The sequence below is a fragment of the Emys orbicularis genome, chromosome 1 (assembly GCF_028017835.1).
Source record: "Emys orbicularis isolate rEmyOrb1 chromosome 1, rEmyOrb1.hap1, whole genome shotgun sequence".
NCBI lineage: Eukaryota > Metazoa > Chordata > Testudines > Emydidae > Emys > Emys orbicularis.
Window position 1 is genome coordinate 178,138,206 of NC_088683.1, and position 12,651 is coordinate 178,150,856.

Genomic DNA, 12,651 nt, shown 5'->3' on the forward strand with positions numbered 1-12,651 from the left:
GGCTCTGGTTGAGGAGCCTTGGATGGAACTTGGGGATACAAAGGTGTCCTCCTTAATCCTGGGACTGCACTGTGCTGGGCCATTCACCAAGTACAAGTGAGAGTGGCCTCAGAGCTGTTCTAATTTGCTCTGGTTGCCTATGATCTTATAGGGCTCTATGGCAGCCGCGTGTCATCTAGCTATAGTGATGCCTCAGACATGACATGTGACCTGTGACCAAATGGGAGTTGTCTTTATTCTTTATATGAATCATAAGTGTGCCTCAGTTTCCCTCTGTATGTGGCATTGCTAAGCAAGTGGGTGCACAAGGGTTAACACTGCTCCTGGAACAGTGCAGGAGGCAGGAGATGTGTGTGTCATCTTGCTGTCGCGGGTGGGGTGGGGTCGGGGGGAATGAATAGGATCATTGAAGAACTGACTGAAACCGGCTCAAATTAACAGAGGGTCCAGCAAGACAAAGAAGTGCTCCAACCACCGAACAGTCAACACCTACCAGCAAAAAACCCCATCAGGTGGGACTTGTGAACTGAGCTGGAGAAAACGTTTCAGGTGACTGGCAGGAGGGGTTTTTTTGGGGGGGGGAGGGACTCAGGAGCCTGGCCCAGATTGCTGGGGGAGAGAGCCAGAGATGGAGTGCAGCACAGCTTGGCTGTCCCATCAGGGCACTGGTTTGACCAGGGTGGATTATAGCTTAATGTCTAGCTTTCTGTGTAGCCTAAGAACTGTAAGATTCTGTATGCCAGGTGACTAATAAATCATTACCTTGTTTTGCAAAGGCTGCCTGTGTCACAGTGAATACTTACTGAGAGCATTGCACCCTAAAGGGATACAGTACAAGCCTCCCTCTGTAGCTTGGCTTGGCTGGATTTGCTGCAGGGAGCCACGGAGAGACGGGGAATGCTGGTATTGGCAGCCCAGTCTTGGAGGCCACGGGCCTGCCCCTGTGGAACTATGTGAGTCCTTGTGGCCTAGCACACTAAAGGGGTCGCTCCCAGGAGATTGGTGACAGGCTGGGGCCTGGACCTGACCCAGTGACTCCATGACACCCTCTATGCTAGTCATGGGTGGTGACTTAGTAACTATAATGATGATTCTGTGCATCCTGATGATCTCTCTTCACTGAAGTGATCCTTCTCAGACCAGCCAAACCAACTTTAGGGCAAGTTTGCACCTGTGGGGCAGCGCAAAGCTAGTTTTAATGTACTAGATATCTGCTAATAGCTACATTGTATGGGTGCACCACTTTGCACCTTTTAACCTGCTGATACCTTTTAGATATCCTGAGACATGGTACTGTAGCCACTTGAATTTTTAGAACTGTGTTTTGGCAAGCTTGTCTGTTAACTCCAGACAGATTGTTTGAATCTGTTTAATAGACTGTCCTGTCATCAATTCTCTAAAAACAATATAAAGTAGCCTGTGAACCAGGTCTGATTTAAAAAGTCATAGTTTCATGGGATCAATTCTCCTTGTCTATTTAGTGGAAGTGTTGAAACCTCTGAGTGTTCACTGTGAGCTGATGCAGCAAAGCACTTTAAACATGTGTGTAGTCCCATTTGACTTTAATGGGAATACTCCCGTGCTTAATGATACGCACATATTTAAGTGCTTTGATGGACTGGGGCCAGCGGGCTCAGAGCCTTGCAGGATCGATCTTTATATGAACAAAATATCTAAGAAAAGAACTAGGTATGGGTACAACAACAGCTGTATTGAGAGAAACTTTCAATGAGGATGTAATGAGACTGAAAGAAAGACTAGAAGAAGAGCTCTGTGTAAGCTCGAAAGCTTGTCTCTCTCACCAACAGAACTTGGTCCAATAAAAGATATTACCTCACCCACTTTGACTTTCTAATATCCTGGGACCCACGTGACTACAACAGCATATGTGGAAAAAATGTAGAATGTTGTGAATTTACACTTCCCTAACGCCCTTGGTGAACCCCTCTCCCCACCCATCAGTCATCTGTTCTCACTTTGTAGTTAGGATAGGATAGTTGAGTGGTGTATTGTATCACATTACTAAGAGTTCATTATTTTTACAAAATATCTTCACTGCTATTAAGTATTATAAATAATGAAACCTAGAATACATTGGGTCAGAATTTCATTTGTCCATGCTATCAATGTAAAGCAATTATAATGTTGCTTGAAAAATTGAATTTGGTAACTTCCTGAGACTTGACAGTTAGAATTGAAATAGATTCATATAATTTTGGGGCATCTTCATTACATAAGAATGGTCATATTGGGTCAGACCAATGGTTCATCTAGTCCAGTATCCTGTTTTCTGACAATGTCCAATGCCACGTGCCCCAGAGAGAATGAACAAAACAGGTAATCAAGTGATCCATGCCTTGTCACCCATTCCCAGCTTCTGGCAAAACATATGTACATATAAATTGCCTGGGAGTATGTCGTCATAAACTTCATACTTTATTCTTCATATCTCTTGAATGTACACTCTTATTGTATGTAAATATGTACAGTAAAAGCTTTGTTATCGGACATGTTGGGGAAATGGGGGGGTGTCGGTAAGTCAAAAATTCCGGTTAGCTAAAAGGAAGGGAGTTTGGGTGCAGGAGGGGCTGGGGATTGGGGTGCGGGGCATGGGTTCTGGGAGGGAGTTTGGGTGCAGGAGGGGTTTCAGGGCGCCGGATCCGGGCGGCGCTCACCTCGGGCGGCTCCCCACAAGCGGCGATATGTCCTTGCTGCTCCTAAGCGGAGACGCGCCCAGAAAGCTTTGCGCGCTGCCTCTGCCTGCAGGTATCACCCCCGCAGCTCCCATTGGCTGTGGTTCCCGGCCAATGGGTGCTGCAGAGCCAACGCGCGGGGCAGGGTGGGGGCAGCGCATGGAGCCCCGTGACCGTTCCTCCGCCTAGGAGCAGCAGAGACCTGTCGCCGCTTCCAGGAAGCCACACGGAGCCAGGTAGGGAGCCTGCCGGCCCCGCACCAACCGGACCCTGTTAAAGATCAGAAATGCCGGTTTATAGACCTTTCAAGTTGGTAAAGTGCTGGACAACACAGCTTTTACTATAGTATGTTTTATCAGCTGTGTGGAGGGGTTGTTCTATTGCAACAGGAGGATGGGAGTGGAACAGTTACATTAGCTCGCCTGTGTTTTGAACACAGTAGAGAAGGAATTTATGTAGTTTTCCTGTGAAAGTACAACTAATGCTTAATACCTATTTTTCTGCCTGGAAAATAGGGTTGCATGTTTCAATATTTGCAGATGCTTCAATTGCATGACATTCAATGATGATAAAAACACTGAATTCAAGTTCTCTCTTGTGGTAATATAAGAATGCTAATCTAGGTCATCAAAAGTCTGCTCAGCAATAACTGGACTATTCTCCAGACCTAAATGTAATATTTGGCACCAGCGGGGACACACTTATTGTTCTCTGCTTTGGAAGGTAGTCTCAACTTTTAGGGGAAAACAAAACAATCCAAGAGCCACATTTTCTGCAGAGAGAGCTTTTGTGCTTAATCTTTTTATTTATTTATTTACAGTGTGACTCATCTAGTATGTACTAAGGGCTCTGTAAAAACAATGTTATTTACTGATTAAAGCAGAAGGTTTAGAATGTTGAAACACATAGATGATTTTTTTAAAAAGACTAATTTAATAAGGTAACTTTCAGGTTTAGTTTTGGAGGGTGGGGGAATGTTTTTGTGTTGGTTTTTAATGTGGCTAGAAAGTAAAGCTGTGTTTTCTCCTTTGTTTATTTTAAGACATTTGCCTAAGAACTAAACACAAGTTAACTCTTGATTCACTGCACATATTGCAGGATTCTACAGTAACCTGTCCAAGCGAGGCTGATGCTAGAACAAAATAAATCTGGTATCTGTCAGTATTATACTTTAAAGATATTGCCTTTTGTCTGTAAAAAAGCAGCCAAAAATGCTAAAAGTTTTAGAAAACATGGTTTATGAAGGAGAGGGTAAAGGGTAGAGGAAAAATGATGATGGGGTAGGATTCTAATGGGCTATAAATACATGTCATAAGAAAAAGACAGGATGAGTTTTATTAATAATCCAGATTGGTCCCATAAGAAGCAATGCCCTAAAAGCTAAGGGGAAAATCCTCCTCTTGTAGTGGATGTCAACCCCATTATTCAGCTTTTGCTCTATGCAGGGAGCGCCTATTGACATCAAGTATATCAGCATCAAGATAAGCCATGTAGATCTGAGAGTAGGATTTTGCCCTAAGAGGGGAGAAACTAGGTTAAATACAGTAAAGAATTTTTATTATGGAGCGATGACCTGCCTAAAGGAGGTTGTGAAATCTTCCTCATGGAACACATGCAAGGCAAGACAAGAAATTAATAGGGATACAGTATTAATCCATCAAAACTTTCTCTCTGAGATGCAGCAGGGTGGACTAAATCTTTAATTTTATTCTTTCTTTCCATTTATATATGTGCTTAAAAAGTGCCTGTTGAATGAGCTAAATACTTCTGGACAAGTGTTTAAAAATACTTTAAAATAGTAATCCTACTGTAGTTGTTTTTGAGCTTAACCCTAACTTTTGAAAGAGAGAAAAGAAATGGCTCTTTCTGTCTCTGCATAAAAGGCTTAATGGCTAAATGCTGCTCTTTAAAGTTAGAAATAGCTGGTCTTGTTTACTTTCTGCTGGAGGACTTTTGAAATCTGAGCAATTGAGAGGGGGAGGGATTTTTAGTCAGACTGTTGACAATTTTTTTGTATTTAACTCAAACACATGTGTATTTAACACATTTAACTCAAACTCCTGACAAACACCTGGGAGTAAAACTCTTTGTGAAGGAGTTAGACACGCACATGGCCCAGCAGCCAGTTAACTGAGAGAGCTTTTTAAATTCTCCAATGAAACCAGAGAAGACACTTCACTATTCCTGGTTATTTTAAAAGAAGCATGTGTAGAGGCTTTTTCCTTATTTTCAAAAAGCCAACAACTTTCAAATCCTCTTTTACATATCATAAAGAAACATACAATGACAGAAATGTGCCTTTCACCTGTAGTATGAATCTAAGTAGACTGAGAAGGCTTTATTGAGTAAGAGATACACTAGATGATGTTCATCTTACTATAGCACAGTGTTTCATAAATACAGGGTACCTTGGTATAAGACTGTCTTCACAAATTGTTGAGAAGCCACCAAGTGAACTTTTCTTCTTCCCTATTTTTGCATGCAGGGGGATGAAGGTAAGAGTGAGATTGGTTTGGATTGTTGGCATATTACAGGCAGAACAGGCAGCAATGACTATAGTTAAGGTTGTCTGACACTTCCCGTTATGGGACCCTGTTTTCAGTTGCTTGTAACTTAAACTGTTTTGGCTGAAACTTTCATGCCAATTGCCTGCCTAAGGCTGAAGTTTTTTGGGAAAGTTTCAGCAAAAATTGTCTGCCGTTCCCAAGAAAAAGAATAGGGGGGAAAGTATGTTGGTTTTGTTCTTGTTAGCAAACTACTTGTAAGAATTTTTTTGAGACGCTCTAGCATATCCCTGCCTTGGAACAACAACTTAAACTTTAGCAGAGTGGTCGCCCTGGTGTCAGTGTTGTGCCTTTTGCTGTCCCTGTGAAAATTCACTCAAATTTGGCGAAGTTATAAGCTTCTGTCTGGAAAAAAAATCTCAGTTTGGACATGTTTAGAGGTTTGTTAGTTTGACAGCTGAAGTCTTTGAAGATTCCATCTGCACTGAGCATGCGCCGTTTCCTCATAGCTCCAGTGTGCCAGCCATATTGTGCATGCACCATCTCCATACAGCAACTGAGCATGCTCAGTCCCAGTGTTGCAGGCAGGATTTTCTAATTTTTTTAAGAGTAAATATGTGCAATGTGCTCTTTTTTTTTTTTTAACCAAAAACAAACAAAAATACCTTTCAGCTTTGCTTTTAAATTGCATGATGCAGTGCCTCTTGTGTTAAGTAGCTCTGCCTAATGCAGGTCTTTAAAATAGTTAAATTTATTTTTGATTTTCAGCTTTGCAAATAAGGAAGATGAATCCATCAGTGTGAAAAGTGATAAAAAGGAAAGAACGCTTCTCCCTGAGCTGTTAAAGGTATGATTTTATTTATTAATTTTCACTGAGCCAGTGTTTACTGCTTGCCTTCCTCCTTCCCCCTTGTTAAGTAGTATTATTGGTACTGTTGTTATTTAATATTTTTACGGTGGTGGTGCCTAGAGGCCACAGTCAGGGATTGAGTCTCCACTGTGCTAGGCACTGATATACACAGAAAAAGACAGTCTCTGCTTCAAGCCCCTGATAGAAAGTTTACTTGGTCGTGCCTCAGTGCAAGGGGCTGGACTTGACGACTTCTTGAGGTCCCTTCCATCCCAACATTTCAATGATTCTGAAGTCCCTATCCTTGCTTACTATCTAAATAAATGCAAATTTAATGCTAATGAAACGTGCAGGATTCACAGTCCTGGAGAAGAAAGTTATAATTTTATCCAAGGAACAGGAATTTTGCCAAGTGCCTCCCACTGCTTCTTCCATGTGAACTAGAAGTACCAGTCTTCTCTATGCAGTGATGGCATCATTTTAAAACAAACAACCTTGAGGGGCCTCAAATCACACAAGTTACCAGCCAAAACAACTGTATGATCTTTCTGCTGTAATCCTTGTCCTCCTCCTCCTTCCTCATTACCAATGTTAAACTTAAGAATGGCCGTAATGGGTCAGACCAATGGTCCATCTAGCCCAGTATCCTGTCTTTCGACAGTGGCCAACAACTCATGCTTCAGAGAGAATGAACAGGTCAGTTATTTAGTGCATCATCCCCTGGAGCATCTCAGAGGCTTAGGGTCATGAGGTTGTGTCCCTGACCATCTTGGCTAATAGACATTGATGCACTTATTCTCCATAAACTTATCTAATTCTTTTTTGAACCCATTTATAGTTTTGGACGTCACAACATTTCCTGGCAATGAGTTCCACAGGTTGACTGTGTGTTGTGTGAAGAAGTACTTCCTTTTGTTTTCTTAAACCTGCTGACTACTAATTTCATTGGGTGATCCCGGGTCTTGTGTTATGTGAAGGGGTAAACTACACTTCCTTATTCACTTTCTCCACACCATGCATGATTTTATAGATTTCTGTCATATCTTCCCTTAGTCATCTCTGTTCCAAGTTGAACAGTCAGTCTTTTTAATCCTTCCTCATATGGAAGCTGTTCTATACCCCTAATAATGTTGCCCTTCTCTGTACATTTTCTGATTCTAATATATCTTTCTTGATATGAGGCGAAGCTTCATCTTACTGTGTCTTAATTTATGCCCCAATCCTGCAAAAGGACCATTAGTCTCATGTGATCAGGGCCTTCTATTGTAAGAGGTTTGGGGCTGGAACACTGTTTTGCCTGCAGAGTGCCATTCACGTTTATTTCACGGTATATATAATTACATACAGCGCTGCTACTCTCTGTGCAACTTTTCTCAAGATTGCCTCCGCCCCTCTGTGTCTCGACCCTCATCAAGTGGGATGACTTTTAGGGGTGAGAGGGTAGTTCATTCTCTAGTCACATCCATTCAATTTTTGGTGTGTCTGCTCAGACAGTTCATGAGAGTACAAGCTAGTGCAAACTATAGTGTGGACACCTGTCATTTCAGGTAGGCCACTGTACAGAAGATGTCTTTCAAATGCTACTGACTTGCACTGAATTTATTATTGCTGAGTGTTGAAAATATACAGAGAAAGAAATGGACCTTTCCCAAAAGACTTACAATCTAGGTCTGACCTACAATACAGACACAAAACATGCTAGGGAACCAGGTGAGATACAGTCTCAAAACAGTGGCTCTTTTTCTCCCTTTTAAAAAACACACACACACACACACACACACACACAATATCTTTCTATTTTGGATTATTGGTGAAAAACTTTACATAAGAAGTTGGTTTTGAGGAAGGATTTCAATGAAAAGAGAGGGCATTTGGTGTGTCTGAATAGAACTGTTAGAAGCATAAGGGGTATATAGGATGAAATATGAAAATGAGAAGGTTTCTAAGGGAAAGAATGAGCAGGATGTGTGGGTGGAGCAAAGGGACCATCAGTCGTTTGAACCAGTGACCTAGTGGTTTCTTGTTTTTACTGACTATTGTGTTATTCTGGTTTAAAACAGAACCCCCCCCCCCCCCCCACCAAACCTCATTTGTTTTTTACTTTGCAAAGAATAATACTAATTCAGCAATTATCATTTTTGTTGTAAGTCTATTGTAATTACAGCAAATAATGAAATTCTCTATGCAGAGTCTGCTTCAGCCATCTTTTCTGCAATGTTATACTAAAGATTGGTGTGAAAGAAAATTCTGTCAGAGGGTTCTGGCTGCAAGGAATCTAAACTTAAATACTCTCCATCATGTTGGTAGAGTTCCTTGTTTAATAATTTCACCTTTTATTTGTGGTTTTATAATGTGCATCACATTATTTCCTGTGGTAATTCATTGTGCCTGTGTCTGAGAGATGGCTTTGTAAAGAAGGTGCAGTGTTCACATTGTCAGAATGCTGGCCATTTGCTGAGTATCTCAAGGATGCCTGTGGAGTTACAGTTAAACTGCTCTTCCTCAGTGCCCTTATGTGACTTACCTGGTGGGTCCTTAGAGCATCCCTGGATGTTTCTTTCTAGACTGCGTCTCAAAACAATTGTTAGTGTATTTTAGAAGTGTGCAGTATACAATGCAAAATAAATTATTTTCTATATATGCAATTTAGTAAAATTACAGATAATTGGATAATGTTGCGATGGAGGGGAAAAAAGATTGATTTCGCTTAAGGTTTAAAGTTAATTGAAACAGGGCCTCATTGTACCGTATTTGATGTCAGCCAAGTTGAGCTGTCTTGTGTAAAGATCCTTAATAGATAAAGTATTGCTACCCAGTTCAAAGAAATTGTTGAGCGACTCAATGGTTCAGCAATTTGAGTCATGGATAATGGTTGGTGTTGGAAGACAGATGTTTCAGTTTTATTGGATTAGATCACTAGATTTTTTTTTTTAATTCTTCTGAATAGTCCTTTTACAGTTGCCCTTTCACAAATAATTGAGATTTCTAGGTGGGTTGTGTGCATACACCCATGCACATATGGGTGGAGGGTGGCCCATCGAACTAAAAGTGGGATATGAGTCTGTGACTGGTTCAGATCCAGTTGAGGTTAGTTGTGGATAACACTCACTACCATCTGATGACTATTTATTAGCCTGTATAAAATCAGTAGGTCATCTGTCACATTCCTGGTGGACACATGTCCATGTGATGGTGTTTTTGTACACTTATTAATGGTCTCAGCAGAGAGGACAAGGATAGAATAGCCTGGAGATTAGAAGTCCCTTTCCCTCCAAAGTAGAGGTTATCCCTACAAATCAGAGTTGAGAACTGGCTGAAGTGAGGTGAAAAACTTGTACAACTGTTGTACTTTTGTGTGGCTGTATTAAGGTTTTCAGTTCCCAGTACTTTCAATTCTGCATCTTTCACACATATTAAATGTTTTTCCAACTTTGATGAAATTTCCAGCCCATAGGGGGAAGTGTATGTAATACATGAATGTGGTCACCTTCTGAAATTCTAAAATCATTCTTTTGGCTATTTACTTGGGAAAGTATGTTAGTCAGCCTTTGTTTGATCAATATCCAGGAATCGTTTCTGAATTTTTATTTGTTATATGCATTGACCTCACCCTTTAATTCACTACCAGAAGGTACATTGCTAATTGACATTACTTATTTGCAGATTGTGTTACAGCCAGGGCTGTAAACATGGTTCTTTCTGAATAAATGTTCCATTTAGAAAGGCAGCTTTTCAATGCCATTATTATTAATAAACATATAGCTCCATAGAGGCATATAGTGCTTGAGCATTTTTAGTCTCTGCATTGCAGAAGTACAAAATCAGTGTCCCAACCCTATTAATTTTGTTGTTGTCATTATTTATTATTACTTAAAATGGGCCACTTCTTTTTTTCTCTGGAACAGATATTAAATTTTTTTTGCTTCATCTTAAAATGTGTATGGGATTTTTTTTTGACAGCTTTTCTCTAAACCTCTTAAAACAGTGATTTATAGTTGAAATGCAGATCTACTTAACTTCAGCTCTACTACCAGCTGCTACACAAATACTTGTACTGTGATGAGTTCTAGGCCTGAAAATGAATTGGTACAGTTTTGATGGAGAAATTGCAATGTGTACTTTTAGAAAGGTTTGTATCTCTACTTTTAAACATTAAATATTGTATCATTTAAAGGTAACATAAATATGGCCTTATTTGTGCTCTTGCCATAATGGTAGAACTCAATGTCAAGGAGCATGACCGTACAACTCTTAAGTTCTGGCTTAATTAACATATGTTATGAAGACAGCTATACATTTTTGTTGCCTTCACAGATTATCTACACCTAATGGGCCTGAATCTCATCTCATTTTCATCTGTGTAAATTCCATCCCTGTAAAATGTGTCACATCAAGATTGGGACCAATATCTTCGCAAGCTTACTACATGCTTTTTTAAAGTAAAGTTCTAATTTATGTTGGCTTTGAATGTATTAACACAAAGTAACATTTCTCAGCTGGAGTGTGGACTCTTGCTGGATACCTGTTTATGGGACTTAATTAGTGAAGTTGGAGAGAGGAACTACTTCAATTTTTGGGAGAACAGGGGGCTGGAGCAGTACTGCCAAATGTGAGTGTTCAAAAATCATGAGACTGCCTTAAAAATCTTGAGATTTAAAAAAATATATGTGGCAGGCTTTTATTTGCCTTTTGGCTTTGAACTTTTAGGGTTCACGTTTTCAATCTTTTCTCTTCAGCCAGAGGTCTAGAAACGTTTTTTTAAAGCTGAGATTCTCACATTATCACATGATTCCAGAAGCTAGGACTTTAAAATAAATGTCAAATTATGAGATTTGCAATAAAATCATGAGAGTTGGCAATATTGCAGCCAGGGCCGGCTCCAGGCACCAGCCAAGCAAGCTGGTGCTTGGGGCGGCAGCTTGTAGGAGGCGGCATTCCGCCCAATCCTAGGGTGGCACAGCCGCGCTTTTTTTTTTTTTTTGGTGGTGTTCCGCTCTGTCCGCCCTGTAGGGGGCGGTGGCGCAGAGGAGGGCAAGGCAGCCCGCGTCCTTCCCTCCCAGCCGACCGGAGCAGCGCAGAGCCCTCCCAGCAGGCGGCGGGGCTGCGTGGCAGCGCCCTGCTGAAGCCCTGGCTGCCACCCTTCTCTCTCTCTCCCCCCCACTCCCTCTCCCTCCCCCCGCTAGCCGGGGCACATCTGCAGCGCAGGGATTCCCCCTGCACCCTGGCTCCGGCTGTGACGCAGGTTTGTTTTTTTGCTTGGGGAGGCCAAAAAGCCAGAGCCGGCCCTGATTGCAGCAGTAGGCTATTCAAGAGGATCCTTCCTAAAATCTCTAATTCTGTAATGGTTACATTCACCCAGATGCAGAGGGCGTGTCTTATGAGGCCCTTCAGGAAGGAGAAGCTTGGGTCACAAGCTCCCTCACCAAAGGTGGCATGAGGAACATTGGGTAGAACTTAGAACAAGTTGGTACCAGAAGACCCCTTTGGGGGCGGATTAAACACAATGTCTGCACTTACGTAGTCTGCTAGTAGGATGTGTGTGTGGGTGAACATCATACCTTCCCACCCCACTTATTATATGCAGCCTGATTGCTCAGTCTTTGTGAAAGGAAAAGATGAATTTCACTCTTACTGAAAAATTATTTTTAAAAAGTCAAAGGAAGCATCAGTTATATGGTAATGGGCTACCAAAAAATGCACCTCAAAACATGTTCATTGAAAAAAGAAACAGAACAGTTATATTGACAGGAGTTAGAGATGAAAGAGAATAAGTGAGGCAATTAATTCATGTCTTTTTAGTTACTACAGTAGATCCATCTGTAAAGAAGATAAATGAGTACTAACTCTAGATCTTCAATCAGAGAGATTTACTGTAGCACCAGGCAAAAATCAGGAACAAGAAACTTGAAATAACCATCCAAATGTCAATGGAACTTTATTTTAAAACTTCAGTTTGTCTTTCTAGAAGCTTTTATTGCTTTCAGGCTTTCCCTTAAAGGTGACTTATAAAGAATGTTGTGTTTTATATGGGGCCTTTTTTGCTGTCTTTTTATTTAAAAAAACAAAAAACACTTTTCCCTGCTTGTTTTCTGATCTCAATAACATCGTCTGGTGTTCCTTAATTTTGATAGGATACCTTCTGAATGTGTTAGCAACTGCTTATTGTGAACTCATAGCACCTTAATCGACAGGGCAAGGGTGTTGAATCTTTATTACGGACCATCTTGTGTCCAAAATGTTGATTTGTGTCCAAAATGTTGACTAGCCTTAAAATTAAGTACTTGTTAAAAGCAAATGGAAAAATTAAAGTCTGACTAAAAATCCCTTCCCGTTGCTGAACTTTCATTTTAACTAAAGCAATGTTATCATTTCATTAGTTTTCCGGGCATCAGTGTCTTCCTGGGCAAACAAGGCGAGAATTTTTAATATAATAAAAAGCAGAAAAAAGTTTTTGTTTTTTGGCTATTTTTAAACATCAAGCCTTATTAAGTCGTCTTTATGCAGAATAAAAAGCCTTAAAAGGTGCATGAGCCAGTTATTTTCTTTCACAAAATACCTTTACAAGATTAATTTCACTCTTAAGATACTGGATTCTCATTCTTTG

The 12,651-nt window shown here is 40.7% G+C and overlaps 1 protein-coding gene across 1 annotated transcript in view; it reads left to right on the forward strand.

The window, feature by feature from the left end:
* CRYBG3 (crystallin beta-gamma domain containing 3) overlaps nt 1-12,651 on the forward strand; it is a 140,920-nt gene that overhangs the window by 22,109 nt on the left and 106,160 nt on the right. Inside the window, exon 2 of the mRNA XM_065423274.1 lies at nt 5,966-6,044. Coding sequence (XP_065279346.1) covers nt 5,966-6,044 — 79 coding nt within the window. The remainder of the gene's footprint in view (nt 1-5,965; nt 6,045-12,651) is intronic.